Here is a 17,353-nt window from a genome sequence, read left to right on the forward strand (position 1 = left end):
GATTTTCAGTGTGCCGAATGTAATAACCTGGTAACACCTCACATCGCCGAGAAGGTTGATGAGATAACCTCTTCCAACAAGGACTCGAAAATCCTTGTCGACAGAGACTTGGATAAATAACCAGTCGGTCTCGAGCAGTTTATCCAAACTTAAGGTGTTCCTCGGTCGGCTAGTTTTACGGCTCCAGTGCTGTTTGTCTAAGCTGATGATGTTGCCGGTTGCCTGCACAATGCTGTTTATCCAAATTAAAGATGTGTTGGCGGGGAAAAAGAAAATAAAAATCTCAAGATGTTTGACAGGTTTGCGTAGGACAGTTGTGTGTTGAATTGGAGAGGCTTTGAATGATGCATCCCTCCTCTCTATTTATAGTAGCGATTTCCCAAATACCGAACTAGAACTTCACTCGGACGGAAGTCCTCATCCCAGTCCAACTTGGCCTCGACCAATCCTAACCTCTATAGGACTCTAAACCAAGCTCTTTAATCGTTTAAATTCATCCATTGAATTTCGGCATCTTTTCAGATCTAGAAGCTTTTAACCTCTAAAGAATCCCTCTTGTATTACGATTCGACCATCTTACCTTTATCCAAGCGGAAATCATATTCTGATAGGACTCAACCGAACTCAAATGGGCTCGACCCATGGTAAGATATTCTCGATACTTCTTAGAGCACCTCCAGCGGGGGAGGTTGCTCGGGGGCTGTGGATCAAACAGTAGGAAATTGCTGGGGGGATGAGCTCCAACGTATGGAAGCCCGAGCAACAGGCGAGGCCCGAGGATCAGGCCCGTCGAGGATTGCCAGCCCGAGAGCCCGAGGGCTGCGTCAGGCGCGTGCGTTTCACGCGCGCGTCGGCGCGAGTCGTCTGACAAAAAAACAGGGTTGGGGCCCGCGATTTCAGTTTTGAAAAGTAACCGTGGCTTCCCCATGTCTGTTCGATTGAAACGGTCATATTTTATGGACCGTTGGATTTCCAACGGTAAAAAACATTTAAAAATCTCATTTAATTTCATCCGTTTGATCTAAGATCAACGGTTCACGTTATTAGGCTTTGTAAATTATATAAAAAAAAGAAAAAACTGTTTAAAAATCTAAAATGTTACCGTTGTGACACGTGGCACAATCTGGAGTGTTGGAATTTAAATTTTTTTAAATCCAACGGCAGAGATTAATTAGGTGAATAAAAATTTAAAAAAATGTAAAAAAATTCTTAAAAATCCGAAAAAAAATTATGAAAAATTATAAAAAATTTTGATTTTACTTTTCTATAAATACCTTCTCATTATCTTCTACCCTACACCACAATTTCATATTTTCTCAACTACTTTCAACCACATTCCTATCTTTCTTTCAAAGTTTCAATCCAATTTTTTTCCAACAAAATGACTACTCAACCAGGTACAAATTGGACGCTTCTTGAAGATGTTGCGTTGTGTACTAGTTGGGTTCAAGTTACTCATGATTCGATTACGGGTAATGAGATGCAGTTGCGAGAAATGTGGAGTCTTATTCATACCAATTATCTTGAGAAAATGGGTGGGCAAAGAACTAAAGAATCGATGTCCAGTCATTGGAAATTACTTAGTCAATCGTTTAGTACGTGGAGAGATGCCTTGGCACAAGCTAGTGGTAATCTTCGAAGTGGGGAAAATTTAACGGATCAGGTAACAATATATTATTTATTTGTTAGCTACTTTCATTATATTTATTTGTTTGTATTATTTATTTGTTATCTTCTTTCATTATAATTATTTGTTAGCTACTTTCATTATATTTATTTGTTTGTATTATTTGTTACCTACTTTCATTATAATTATTTGTTTGTATTATTTATTTGTTACCTACTTTCATTATAATTATTTGGTTGTATTATTTATTTGTTACCTACTTTCATTATAATTATTTGTTAGCTACTTTCATTATATTTATTTGTTTGTATTATTTGTTACCTACTTTCATTATAATTATTTGTTAGCTACTTTCATTTATAATTATTTGTTTGTATTATTTATTTGTTACATACTTTCATTATAATTATTTATTTGTTACCTATTCTCATTATAATTATTTGTTTGTGTAGGAACTTCAAGCACAAGCTTGGTATGGTGCCAAAACCAACAGCAAAAACAAAACATTCACCTGGTTTGAATGTTGGAATATTGTCAAAGATTGTCCTAAATTTAGAGTTGTGCATGTCGGTCCAAAAGTTTTCATGAACAGCACCCCTCTACACTCTACACCTGAGCATGCCTCGCATGATCATGATGAAGATGATTATGAAGAAGTGCCTGAAACGCCCCCCGTTGAACAAGCGTCGGGGTCGACCCGTTTTCCAATTAGGCCTCAAGGTAAGAAGGCTTCAAAGAGAAAAGGTAATGCTTCCAAGAATGATTATGCAAAGTATATGGAAGATCTTGCCCGCCAAGGTGAATTGAATTTGGCCCGGGAAATGGCTAAATTTGAGGCTGATAAGGCTAGAGAAGATGCAAAAGCTGCAGCTTTTGAGAGAAAATTTGAGGCTGATGAGAGAGAAAGAGAACTACTTCGGCAAGAAAGGGAACATAGAAGAGAAGAAAGAATGGCTGAACGAGATCGTGACATTATGAAGGAGCCTTTAGAAGGGAAGTCTCCAGACTCTAAATATTTTTGGAAGTCAGAGAAAGCGGACGTGGTGCGAAGGAGGCGTGCAAGAGAAGCGAGAGCAAGAGGAGATGGTCCTAGCTAGGCCTGGCAATTCCTGACACGACCCGATAACCCAACACGACACGACACGAAATTAACAGGTGTTCGGGTCGACACGATAACGAAACGGGTCGTTATCGGGTAACCCGATAAGCACCTGTTAAGATAACGGGTTTGTTCGGGTATACACGTGGGTAACACGATACACGATAAGCAGAATATTAATTTAATAATTTATAACCCTAAAAAAATACTATAATAATTATATATATATTAATTTAACAATTTTATACCCCTAAAAACTATAATAATTATATATATATATATATATTAAATTAACTATAATAATTATAATAATTATATATACTATAATAATTATACCAAAATATTAACTTTAATAATTATATATATATATATATATTAAATTTTATACCCCTAAAAACTATAATAATTATACATACAAAATAAATATATTTAAATCTACTTAATAAATAAATATATATATATACACACACACACCATTGAACTTCATGGGATACGAATTATACGAAACTAATTTCAAAGATCCAACCGTCAAACATGTTTGTATATACTTCGAGATCGCATACGCCAAATATTGCAAAAAACAAACATTTAGAAAGCAAGTAACGGGACAAAACTTTTTGACGGTTATAAACGAAAAATCACGATTTAACGGTCATTTTAACTCCGATTTTGATGATTTTTTACAACCACACTCCTTGACCCTATATGAATACAATGATTGAATTCGATCTTCAATTTAAAATATTTACACTAGTGGATACCACAAAATCTTATGTTATACTTAATAAAAGTATGAATAAACTCTTAAGTATTAGTGAATCTATTGTTTTGATGGGATACTCATTCTACAAAACTAGTTTCAATGATCCAACCGTCAAACATGTTTGTATATACTTCGAGATCGCATACGCCTAACATTGCAAAAAACAAACATTCAAAGATCAAGTAATGGGACAAAAGTTTTCGACGGTTATAAACGAAAAATCACGATTTAACGGTTATTTTAACTCCGATTTTGATGATTTTTTACAACTACACTCCTTGACCCTATATGAATACAAGTAATGAATTCGATCTTCAATTTAAAATATTTACACTAGTGGATATCACAAAATCTTATGTTATACTTAATAAAAGTATGAATAAACTATTAAGTATTAGTGAATCTATTGTTTTGATGGGATACTCATTCTACGAAACTAGTTTCAAAGATCCAACCGTCAAACATGTTTGTATATACTTCGAGATCGCATACGTCAAAAATTACAAAAAACAAACATTCAGAGATCAATTAACGGGACAAAACTTTTCGACGGTTATAAAAAGAAAAATCACGATTTAACGGTCATTTTAACTCTGATTTTGATGATTTTTTGCAGCTACACTCCTTGACCTTATATGAATACAATGATTGAATTCGATCTTCAATTTAAAATATTTACACTAGTGGATACCACAAAATCTTATATTATACTTAATAAAAGTATGAATAAACTATTAAGTATTAGTGAATCTATTGTTTTGATGGGATACTCATTCTACGAAACTAGTTTCAATGATCCAACCGTCAAACATGTTTATATATACTTCGAGATCGCATACGCCAAAAATTGCAAAAAAAAAACATTCAGAGATCAAGTAACGGGACAAAACATTTCAACGGTTATAAACGAAAAATCACGATTTAACGGTCATTTTAACTCCGATTTTGATGATTGTTTACAACTACACTCCTTGACCCTATATGAATACAATGATTGAATTCAATCTTCAATTTAAAATATTTACACTAGTGGATACCACAAAATCTTATGTTATACTTAATAAAAGTATGAATAAACTATTAAGTATTAGTGAATCTATTGTTTTGATGGGATACTCATTCTACGAAACTAGTTTCAAAGATCCAACCGTCAAACATGTTTGTATATACTTCGAGATCGCATACGTCAAAAATTACAAAAAACAAAAATTCAAAGATTATTAAAGGGACAAAACTTTTCGACGGTTATAAAAAGAAAAATCACGATTTAACGGTCATTTTAACTCTGATTTTGATGAATTTTTGCAGTTACACTCCTTGACCTTATATGAATACAATGATTGAATTCGATCTTCAATTTAAAATATTTACACTAGTGGATACCACAAAATCTTATATTATACTTAATAAAAGTATGAATAAACTATTAAGTATTAGTGAATCTATTGTTTTGATGGGATACTCATTCTACGAAACTAGTTTCAATGATCCAACCGTCAAACATGTTTATATATACTTCGAGATCGCATACGCCAAAAATTGCAAAAAAAAAACATTCAGAGATCAAGTAACGGGACAAAACATTTCAACGGTTATAAACGAAAAATCACGATTTAACGGTCATTTTAACTCCGATTTTGATGATTGTTTACAACTACACTCCTTGACCCTATATGAATACAATGATTGAATTCGATCTTCAATTTAAAATATTTACACTAGTGGATACCACAAAATCTTATGTTATACTTAATAAAAGTATGAATAAACTCTTAAGTATTAGTGAATCTATTGTTTTGATGGGATACTCATTCTACGAAACTAGTTTCAATGATCCAACCATCAAACATGTTTATATATACTTCGAGATCGCATACGCCAAAAATTGCAAAAAACAAACATTCAGAGATCAAGTAACGGAACAAAACATTTCAACGGTTATAAACGAAAAATCACGATTTAACGGTCATTTTAACTCCGATTTTGATGATTGTTTACAACTACACTCCTTGACCCTATATGAATACAATGATTGAATTCGATCTTCAATTTAAAATATTTACACTAGTGGAAACCACAAAATCTTATGTTATACTTAATAAAAGTATGAATAAACTCTTAAGTATTAGTGAATCTATTGTTTTGATGGGATACTCATTCTACGAAACTAGTTTCAATGATCCAACCGTCAAACATGTTTGTATATATTTCGAGATCGCATACGCCAAAAATTGCAAAAAACAAACATTCAGAGAGCACGTAACGGGACAAAAGTTTTCGACGGTTATAAACGAAAAATCACGATTTAACGGTTAATTTAACTCCGATTTTGATGATTTTTTACAACTACACTCCTTGACCTTATATGAATACAATGATTGAATTCGATCTTCAATTTAAAATATTTACACTAGTGGATACCACAAAATCTTATGTTTATACTTAATAAAAGTATGGTATAGTACTATTGTTTTATTTTTTTTCATAATTATTTTGGTAAACTTCTCATAATTTGAATGATTTTTAATGTTTGGTTTTTTCTATGCTTAGTTTATGTAGAAGATAGTTATGACCTGGAAAACCTTACTGAAAACATCATCAACATAACTCTTGAAGGCAATAGATCAAGCCAAAGTTCCAATGCAATTTCATGATGATCGATGTAAATCGAGGATTTTGTAAATTGAGGTTTAAACTTTTGAGAAAGATTTCACAACCTTGAAAACAAAAACTGTTTCATTTTGCATATCCTTGCACATTTAAAATTTGTAATAAATTAGTAGTGTATGTATTATTTTTTTATTAGGCTCTTATTTTCGAGTGTAGATGTAGTACTTAAACGACAAATGTGTTTTAATGTTTTGAAGTAATATTTATGTGGCAATGTGTGGTATGTGCAAATTTAAGAAAAAAAATATATTTTTCTTAACGGGTCATAACGGGTCGGGTCACTTTACCCGTTGGGTAAAGTGACACGACCTGTTAAGGATCCGTTAAGATAACGGGTGTGACACGACACGACCCGTTAAGATAACAGGTGTTACACGAAAACGACACGAACACGACTGACACGACCCGTTTGCCAGGCCTAGTCCTAGCACCACAAGAGAAGATTATCCTAGCACGACAAGAGAAGATCATCCTAGCACCACAAATTGGTTAGGTGATGGTTATCATCCATTCACGAACCCATAATTTTCCAATCAATTCGGGTTGTAATTTCTTATTCATTGAATAGAGTACTTTATGTTGTTTCCAATTTATTGAACTTAGTACTTTATTCAAAACACATTTAAACACACCAAATAAAATAACATCAACACACCAAAAAAACACACCAAATAAAAACAAACACCAAATAAAATAAAATAACATTTCAACTCACTAAATGAACTAAAAAAACACACCACATAAAATAAAATAAACACACCAAATAAAAACAAACACCAAATAAAATAAAATTACATTTCAACTCACTAAATGAACTAAAAAAACACACCACATAAAATAAAATAAACACACCAAATAAAAACAAACACTAATGAACTTAAGTATCGTCAGCACCCCTCAATTCCCACTGGTGCTCTATCAAGTCAAGTTGGCGGGCATTGTGCATATATGACCTTTGAAGTGCAGTATATCGTTGGATGATCCTTTCATTGTAACGTCCATCCCTTTCTAATGGCTCATGTTGCACGGGCTCATCGGTGGCGTCATGAGCACAATATATACGTGTTCTTGAATTGTTCATCGTGTCTGGCTCATATTCATCAACGGCTTCATAATCGTACTCATCTTCCACAATCATGTTGTGAAGAATGATGCACGTCATCATGATGGATCGAAGCGACTCTACATCAAACAATCTGGCAGCACCCCTGATGATCGCCCAGCGAGCTTGGAGGATACCGAAACAACGCTCCACATCCTTCCTGCACCCTTCTTGACATCTTGCAAAGTGTTTTTCCTTTGCACTGCGCGGACGTGGCACTGTTTTGACAAATGTTGACCACCTTGGGTAAATGCCATCAGCTAGGTAGTATGGCCCGTCGTACATACGTCCATTGACCTCATACGTGACTTTTGGTGCCTTTCCTTGTAGGACATCGTTGAACACTGGGGATTGGGCAAGGACGTTGAGGTCATTTTGAGCTCCCGGAACCCCGAAAAAGGCGTGCCAAATCCATGTATCAAAAGATGCCACCGCCTCCAAAATGATACTTTTTGATCATTTTCTATCCCCATAAGCACCTTGCCATGCACTTGGACAGTTTTTCCAAGTCTAGTGCATACAATCAATGCTTCCAATCATCCCTGGAAAACCTCGCATCTCGCCTTTCTTCATAAGCCTTTGTAAGTCCATATGAGTAGGTTTCCGGAGGTACTCTGCGGTGTAGATAGATTCGATTACCGAACAAAACCTCATCAGGGACTCAAGAATGGTTGATTTTCCCATCCTCGTTATCTCATCCACTTGGTCTGCAGCTGCTCCATATGCAAGCATCCGCAAGGCAGCAGTAATTTTTTGTTCAGGCAGGAGACCCATAGCACCAAAAGCATCCGTCTTTTGCACAAAGTAAGAATCATGGTTGCAAACAGCGCCCATGATTTTGTTGAACAAATGTCGTTCCATTCTAAAACGACGTCGGAAGTATGTATCAGGGAATGCACTGTTACGGACAAAATAATCGTCCAAGAGCTCCTGACCTCGTCGTTGCCTGTTTCTATCAATGTTTACAGCACGGTTGGGCCTGCAGATATGAGCCACAGTTTGGACGACTCGACGGGATTGTGAGGCTCTTGCCATTCTTGATTCGTCATCTCTTCGTCTACGCTCGTCATCCTCTTCCATCTCATTTTGGGCCCAATCCCCAACATTGAACATTCCTTCTGATTGGTTAAACAATTCTTCCTCTTCTTGCTCGATTTCCCACATCATCTTTGAAGACGAAGAAGAAGACATTGTAAGAAGGAAACAGAAATTATGAATAATGATATGGATTTTGGTGAAGAAGGAAGCAAAAACTATGAATAATGATAGGGATTTTGGTGAAGAAGGAACCAGAAACTATGAATATTGATAGGGATTTTGGCGAAGAAGGAAGTAGAAAATATGAATAATGATAGAGATCTTGAGAAAATTGGTGTGAGATTTATGAGGATGGATGGTGGATTATATGGAGGATTTAGAAAGGATTACGTTGTAGATAATGCCACGTGACATGCCGTCATTCGTTAAAAATCTGGTGGAAATCTATCCTCAAAGATTGTAATCGGATTGTGACACGTGGCACGACGTGATTGGTTACAAATCTTATCAGAAATCCATCATCAATAATTGTCTTTTCAGATAATGACACGTGCCTTGACACAACGATTAAAAATCTTATCGGAAATCCATCACCAATAATTGTCTTTGCGGATAATGACACGTGGCGCAACGAGAACGATTAAATATCTTATCCGAAATAACAAATAAAATTCTTTTGAATTATTTTATAAATACAAAAATACAAAAAATTTATTGCTATTGGCTTTTCGGATAATGACACGTGGCGCAACGAGAACGATTAAAAATCTTATCCGAAATTACAAATAAAATTATTAGGGTTATGTATTATTTTATAAATAAAAAAGTAATAATATTTTATTGCCAATTGCCAGGGCTATTCAATGCAGGGGTGGAGATGTAAAAGACAATTGCCAGGGGAATGCACTGTTCATTAAGGGCAATTACTGTTCACTATGTGGATTAAATAGTGAATAGCCTGGGGGGAGGGCTCCTACACTGGAGTTGCTCTTATTGGATCGAGAACTCCAGGTTCGACCCAAAATACCATTTTGGGCCCAAACAGTAGTATATTCATTCAACAGAAAAGAAATCTTAAGATATACCTCTAACATCGATCTGCTTAAGATATATTCATTCAACTTAAATAACTTCATATGTCATGCAGTATGCATACCTAATTAATTTGGCTTTTGATTACAAAACCAAAATTGACTTCCATTGCATTAGGACGAGAAAATTCGACCATGCAATATTTTACTTTATCCATCCAAAAGGTTTTTCTTTTTCCCCTTATTTTCAACGTAGCTAGATTTCTAGAGCAAACCGACCAATTTAATTTAATCAAAGGACATAAATCTAATCTAAAAAAATCCCAAACTGTTGGCGTGATTTAAGAAGAGCAAACTCCTAATTAATTAAAAAGAAAACTAATGAAAAGAGTTTGAAAACTTTGAGTTTTAACGAAAATGACAAAATAAAAGGTAAAATGAATAGTACCAGGATTGACTTTTTAGTGTAACAATATAGTTTTTCGTTAAAGTAAACAGTACCGGGAACTTTTTGTTAAAATTCCCTTTAAATTGCCAAGCCAATCCCTTCTCTCTGCCAAAGGGAACAGATTGATGGAGGAGCATAATTAAACCTTAATTAGATTTAGTTTCATGGTGGTTTCAAAGGACAATGTTACAAAGATCCAATTTTTTAAAACCAAATTTGTAAATCAAATGATGTGATTGTTGATGATTGGATTATTATTTAAGTGTTGATTAACGTACTTATTTACTATTGGTGACATATAATTTGATTTGCAAATTTGATTTACTAGATAATGCTAGGGAGACTTGAATTTTAAACCAAATGATGTGTCACCAATAGGAAATAAGCACGTTAATTAACGCTTAAGTAATAATCTAATCATCAACCACCACCTCATTTAATTTGTAAATTTAACTTAAAAATTTTAGTCTCTCTAATATTATCTTTAAAATTTTGATATTCCTAACATTACTCCTTCTCAATGCTCATAATTAGAGGACTCACAATCCTTGCTGCCACCTGGCAAAGCAGTCATGCACGTTTGCGGCTTTAAATTTCATTTTTTTTATTCTTTATCTACTTTCTCTTTTTTTTTTTTTTTTTTTTTTTTTCAAACAGTCGCACCGCCTAATCACCGATACACGTTCACAAGTGGACAGTTTGCTAGTGAACAAGTATGGTGTAACCACCAGCTCCATTTTGGAGGTGATTCTGCCACCTGGCTGATATGCAGCCGTTGATATCTGTGTGGACCACCAAGATCTCTAACGTGGTGGCCGTGATGCCTTTGATTATTTGTTAACGTGGTAGCCGGTGATGCCTTTGATTATTTTGTGGAATATTTTTGTTATGAAATCATGCGTGTTACTGAGAGATTCAAAGTTTCGACAAAGCGTTACTCTCAAACTTTAAATGTGTTGTTTACCTTTACTCCTTTCGTGTACCCTAAGCATTGAAAACTTTCAACACCTAATTTGCTGGAGAAACTAGATAGCTAGGGGCAGACCCATTCATGAATTCAGGTGGTCTGGGGATAACTAATAAGTTTTGAAGAAGCGCCTATGAGGATTTTTGAGAATCACCCTATTGTCTGGCCAAGTGATGGAAGAGAGAAGACCGGCACGACTATGCATATGTTGTGCAACATAAGATTTGAACCAAGAACAAGAACTAATTTCAAATGAAGAGGAACAAGGAGAAGCCAATTGTGGTTCTTCTGTTTTTGGACCTTGGTTCCAACAAAGAAGAAAGACTTTATCTCTTCATTTCCCAAGTAACCAACTCCCTATTTTTTTTATTCTGATTTTTTTTAATTATTGTTCAATCATGTTGTGCCACCTAGCATTTTAATTAATAAAGGAATGGTGTATTACTCAATCAATACTTTTTATATCATATGTTTGACACGTTATTTTTATTTAATTTCACTATAAATTCATATGATATCTGAAAAATATTTCGTAAAGTATTACGAACTCGTAATCACTTGAACTTTCATCTCATACCATCAAATTCACTAAAATACTATTTTTGTATGTTATATGTTAAATAATAAACCTAATTAAAATATAACCCAAATTCTCAATACAAGTATAGTCTTATTTAAGTGTAAACAGACACTTATTCATATGATAATAAACTTACTTAAATCCGCCTAGGCCCCATCTTGACGCTAGGCCTCAGCTCGCTGCCTGATTAGCACCTAACATACCTTGATTGGGATTACTTGATGTTAGAATCCTGGATCAGCCATTGACAAGGTTTACTTAATTAATTCAAATATGCACCAATTTAGCCAAATTATACTCGAAGTACTGTTGTTATAGAAAATGACTTACACGAAATAAGTTCACTGTCAAGTGGCTTTCTATTCTAATAATGCATTGTTATGCATACGCTTCTTTCTACATAACCATGTATTTTTACAACGGAATATCACAATAACTCTGAATCTATTTCATGTTAATTAGTCTCATTTTCATGGCCACATAATTAATTCAAAAATGTTATTCTTACTATCTATTTGTATCATCTCTATAATATACATGAGACATACATACGTTGGTGGACTCTACCTTGATTAGAAAGATTGTGAAAATAATGATATAAATAGATATTCAGTGTAATACTACTCTACTATATTCCAATTTAAGAAGATATCGATTAATTATAACGATAGGTTAAAAGGAATATTTTCTTTTGAGCTCTCATCCTCCTTAGAGAAAGGGAATCCACATGGATTATATGAAGGTCAGTTTCCTATAGTTTCTAGAGCAGCTAGCTAGGCTTGCTTTTTAAATTATTTACTTGTGTTATTTTATTAATTTCTCGTGGACATTATTTTCTATCAGCCATCTGTTCAACTCACTATAAAATCCAAAGAATAGAAGCTAGCAAGAGGCAACACCAAGTACCGGTGTCCTCCTCTTTCTAGTCACCCATTCACCTTTTCTATTGCCTCTATAGCCCTCTTCTTTCCTTTCATGCACTTATTGGAAAAGAATAAACTAGACACGATTTTGTGGTATATATATGTAGTACTCTTCTTTATCAACACCCATCTCTTGCTTTTCTCTAGTAAGTTAGCTCCTGAGTCCTTACATCTTCAAGTCTTCATCGTTTATTTTTTAGAGGAGGGTTTCGAACTCTGGATCTTTAGCTATATATAAATATTTTCATCAGTAGCTAGCTAATATACATATATAAGCTTGTCCAAGACCAACGATCAACCATTCTAGCGTTTTGCACAATAAGCTGAAAAAATGGGAATTCAAGGAACTTTGGAGTACTTATCAGATGTACTAAGCAGTGCCAAAAAAGGCAAGAAGAAGAAGCAAATGCAAACGGTAGCCATAAAAATCAGGATGGACTGTGAAGGTTGTGCCCGCAAGGTCAAGAGTGTCCTCTCCGGCGTAAAAGGTGGGATTAATAAATTCATATTTTTGGCAATGTTTGCTTATTAGACTGGTAATCTGAAACTTTAGACGAAAATTAATATGATCAATGATCTTATTTAAGTTCTAATATATATATATATATATCAATATGATTAATAGGCTATCCTAGCCGTGTTTTAGGGAGCACGTTGAGTGTTGTCCACATCAAAAGAGCATCTTTGCCATAGTGATTTAAATAATTTTGGGCATCTCTCACCCTCCTATTCACAATTAGTTCTAGCGTGGAAACTAAACTTCCTCTGGTTTTGGTGTGAATTAATTCACTTTGATGATTGTTTGTAGGTGCTAAATCTGTGGACATCGACTTGAAGCAGCAGAAGGCAACTGTGACTGGATATAACGTTGAGGCAAAGAAAGTGTTGAAGGCTGCTCAGTCAACAAAGAAGAAATGTGAGTTGTGGCCTTATGTTCCGTACAATTTGGTTGCTCATCCTTATATTTCTCAGGCATATGACAAGAAGGCACCTCCTAATATGGTCAGGAAAGTTGCCGACACTTCAAACATCACTGAGACTGCCATGGACGACCGCTACACAGTCATGTTCAGCGATGACAACCCTAATGCCTGCTCTATCATGTAGCTAGATTATTAATATATAAAATCAATATATCTAAAATAATCATATTATAAATAGTGGCTCAATTAACGAAATAGTGTGGTATGTGGGGTTGATATACGTGGGTTTTGTTCAAGGAGTTTAATTATTCAAGCTGTTGATTTATCTCTTTGGCTAAAGCTGTCATATTTGCGTGGAGCCTTTTGTGATTCAAGAGTAATATTACTCTTTTTTTTTTCATCTCTAGCAATATTGTAGAGATATCGAAAAGTGATTATAATTTAAGACATAAGCCCACATGTAGCTGGACTGAATATACAAAGAACCTGCCCCTTTCATCCCAACACAAAAAGAAAAAAAAAAAAACGAGGATAGTGTTACAGAAAAGAAAAATGTTCTTTCACATAAATATAAATATAAATTATTTAATACTGTTCAAATGAGTGATTCAAATTTATAGTTTGACAATATAAAAATGTCTAACAAAATAAATCACTTTTTAGTTATGCGCTATAGATTAATTAATTAATTTGGTCATAGAGATTGAGCATGCAAGACGTTTATGATTTCTTTAGACGAATGTTCATATGTGCATGGAGCTTTCAATGATAGTTACTAGAATAATGTTACACACATCTATGAGAAATTTTTTATTGTGACTGGAAAACTGATGGTATATCACGTGTTTTTATATAAATAGTGAAAAATTGTATTTTTCAAGTTATTAATTTTTTAACACACATATCTCAGAATTTGTTTAATGACACGTAATGTATTATCCCGTGTTCCGATTACATTTAAAAATCTCTTTACATTTATGATCTATGCAAACGCGAATAATTTCTGAACTTTTGAATCTCAAAACCGTGTTTTATTTGTTTGAATTCCGACACTTTGAAGTTTGAACCTTTCATTTTTTTGTGACTTGGGAAAAAAAGACCTTTCTAACTAAAGAAAACAACATCATCTCATATTTGCATCCAACATATTCGTGAATTATGTTTGTTCATAGTTTATTATGCGGTCATTTTTTTATCTAGTATTGTTTATGTTTATTTTTAAATAAAAATATTTAAAATAATTTCTAACCGCACGATTTACGTTGAATATACAAGATTCACAGATCCCTGTGATCCTCACAAAGAGGATCTGGACTCTATTTGTATCTCTAGATGAGCGTGCATATTAGGATGTAAAACACGTATACATCTCTTGTAGTAGAGATCTTGTGTTAAAAAACTAATAATTTAAAAAATAAAACTTCCATCTACTTATATAATGACACGTGAGGTATCAATCGTGGTCCGGACACGATGAAAAATGTTGGTAAAAAAGTTCTTTGATGAATAATTTTAAGGAGAGTAAAATATGCATCATCGTGATCGAAAATTATAGATAATAACCATGTAAAATTTCAACTCCTTTGACACCTATTTTACAAATTCAGAAAGAAAAACACAATTTGCATTTCCCAAAATATAAATCAAAATTAAATGTGATTATTACATCTGATTAGCGAGTTAGTGAGACTAAATTCAAGAACAAATTTAATTATTCAAATAGACGAGTTAGTGTGGATCGAATTGAGATCCAAAGGTATTGGATGAATTAGTGTGGGTTGTTATGAGACGGCAACTCATATCTAATCTCAATTATTGTATGTTGGTATGTGCGGCTTTTCTTAAAGGCGCTCTTATTTCTACTGTGGCAAGGGATTTGAAATTTCCTATATAAATTTTTGGATAATGTTAAAGAGATTAAATTTGTAGACTAAATTTCGTAAAGAGTAATGTTAAGAAGACTAAATTTTTTAAACCAAATGATGTGTTACAAATAAGAAACAAGCACGTTAATCGAAACTTAATTAATAATTCAATCATCTCCAACCACATCATTTAGGTTGCAAATTTGGTTCAAAAGATTTAGTCTCCCTAGCATCACTCTTTCGTAAATTAAATGACATAGAAGTTGATGAATGGAGCAGTGCTAGGTAGACTAAATTTGTAGGGGAAATGTTAGAAAGACTAAATTTGTAGATAAAATTTTAGAAACTAAAGAACATGGAAGTTGATGATTAGTTTATTACTTAAACATTGATAAACATGCTCATTCCTATTGATGACATATTATTTAGTTTGTAAATTTTATCTCCAAAATTAGTCTTCCTAACATTACCCGATTTGTAGACAAAATGTCTAAACTAAATGATGTGTCACCTAAGAAATAAACACGTTAATCAACACTTAAATAATAATCCAATCATCAACTTCCACGTCATTTAGTTTACAAAATTTAGTCACTCTAGCATTACCCTTGGATTATTACTTAAGTGTTGATTAACGTATTTTTTTCTTATTGATGACACATAATTTAGTTTATAAATTTAGTTTACTTAGCATTCCTCTAAAATCTTAATTCATTTTTGGAGTTATTATTAATTAATAATTAAGTTTACGTAGTGTTGCAAAAAACAAATTATCGCTACTAATTTATCCAGGAAGATCTAAGAAAGTTTGGTAATTTACGGATTTTAATTAGAAATATATTATGAATAACTCATTAATATTAAGCGCGGTCAACTACTGTATGAATTTATGGGTATGTAACTTTGAAAAAAATAGAAGGGAAAATTTGAAATAGGTCCAATTTTATAGGGACTTTTCATTTTTCTTTTTGCCCAATCTTGGGGCTTGAAAATCTCTTACTCGAAATGTAAATATAAAAGGATAGTATAATAGCACAAGTAACGGTGTCGAACCATAGGGACTGATTAGACCTCTACAAATTACTAGCTTAATGTGAACCCTAACTAAACAATGAAAATGCAATCTGAATTTAGATTTTTCAATTGAAAACTAAAATAACTTAGAAATGCAAAAAAGATAATGATAATTGATAGGTTGATTCATAAATAATGGGAATGGAACTAGGGATACCGATTTCACAATTATAAGCCAATTCTATGAAAATTAAGTCAAAACGCATTCAACTTTCCAATCTGCAACTAAGGTTCATTTTACTCATTTATGGTCATCCATTTGATGTGTGGTTATGATCAAGTACTCCTAATCTGCAAGCTAGTTGTGATGTTCAATTTAGATTACCAAATAAGAATCCATTAAGAATAAGAAAACTTCAAAGAACCAAAGAAATCACATGGTAGGATGTATGCATAGCAGTTTCTTCATTCATTTACATGTCCACCATGATTAAGCATGATGTGTACTATAACCTTAATCAAATAATCTGTAAGAAACCCTAATGGTGATCAAACGTTAAGATAAACTAACAAATTAAACTATAAAATAAGTGAATGAAACAAGAAAACAGATTGATGAATCAAATACTTTAACTTAATAACATAGAATAGTTTACAAGGTTACATTGAATTCTCTTGCTATAAACTTAATATATATCATGATCACAGAAAAATATAAATAAACAGCACAACATAAGTGAAATTAAATTCATAGAAGAAACCCCTTGAAGCAATTATGATGTGGAAGTCCTTCAAGAACAACACGGTTACATGGTTTCTTCAGTGGCAGCGGCTGGTGAAGGGAAATATGGTTTTGTTTTTGGAAGAAAAACCAAAGAAAGAGAAGAGAGAGAGCTTGGGGCATCCCCCAAGGGGGGCTTGTGTAAAAGTGATTTGAAACCCTAGTATTTATATACTAAATGGGGATGCATCTGATTGTAAGGTGATCCCAACCATTAAGCCAAGGTTTTTAACATTTTTCCTTATTTGGCTCCTCCAAATCAGACTAGATATTCTAATTCCTTTCCCATTCTGCTTTTGGTATTCTAACCAGCTAGATTCGTTTTGAATTCTTTATTTGGGCTTCAAAACTGTAAGATTGAAAAACATATAGAAAAATATCACATGAAGATTCTTTTTTTTTTCTCCCTCTCTTAGTCTATCTCTCTTCTTCTTCTTCTTCTTCTTCTTCTTCTTCGAACAATATTGGAACTTCTTTTCTTCTTCTTCTTCTTCTTCTTCTTCTTCTTCTTCTTCGAACAAT

General features: G+C 33.5%; 2 protein-coding genes across 2 annotated transcripts; one reads left to right on the top strand and one right to left on the bottom strand.

Moving 5' to 3' along the window:
* Positions 1–6,878: 6,878 nt before the first annotated feature.
* LOC126602163 (uncharacterized) lies at positions 6,879–7,685 on the bottom strand. The gene has a single exon (XM_050268994.1). The coding sequence runs from the start codon at positions 7,544–7,546 to the stop codon at positions 7,037–7,039; it is 510 nt and encodes a 169-aa protein (XP_050124951.1). The 5' UTR covers positions 7,547–7,685; the 3' UTR covers positions 6,879–7,036.
* Positions 7,686–12,211: 4,526 nt separating this feature from the next.
* On the top strand, positions 12,212–13,496 carry LOC126601633 (heavy metal-associated isoprenylated plant protein 24-like). The gene is made up of 2 exons (XM_050268367.1): positions 12,212–12,736; positions 13,057–13,496. The coding sequence occupies exons 1-2, from the start codon at positions 12,580–12,582 to the stop codon at positions 13,353–13,355; spliced, it is 456 nt and encodes a 151-aa protein (XP_050124324.1). The 5' UTR covers positions 12,212–12,579; the 3' UTR covers positions 13,356–13,496.
* The last annotated feature ends 3,857 nt before the right edge of the window (positions 13,497–17,353 follow it).

Source organism: Malus sylvestris, chromosome 15 (assembly GCF_916048215.2).
Source record: "Malus sylvestris chromosome 15, drMalSylv7.2, whole genome shotgun sequence".
Lineage (NCBI taxonomy): Eukaryota > Viridiplantae > Streptophyta > Magnoliopsida > Rosales > Rosaceae > Malus > Malus sylvestris.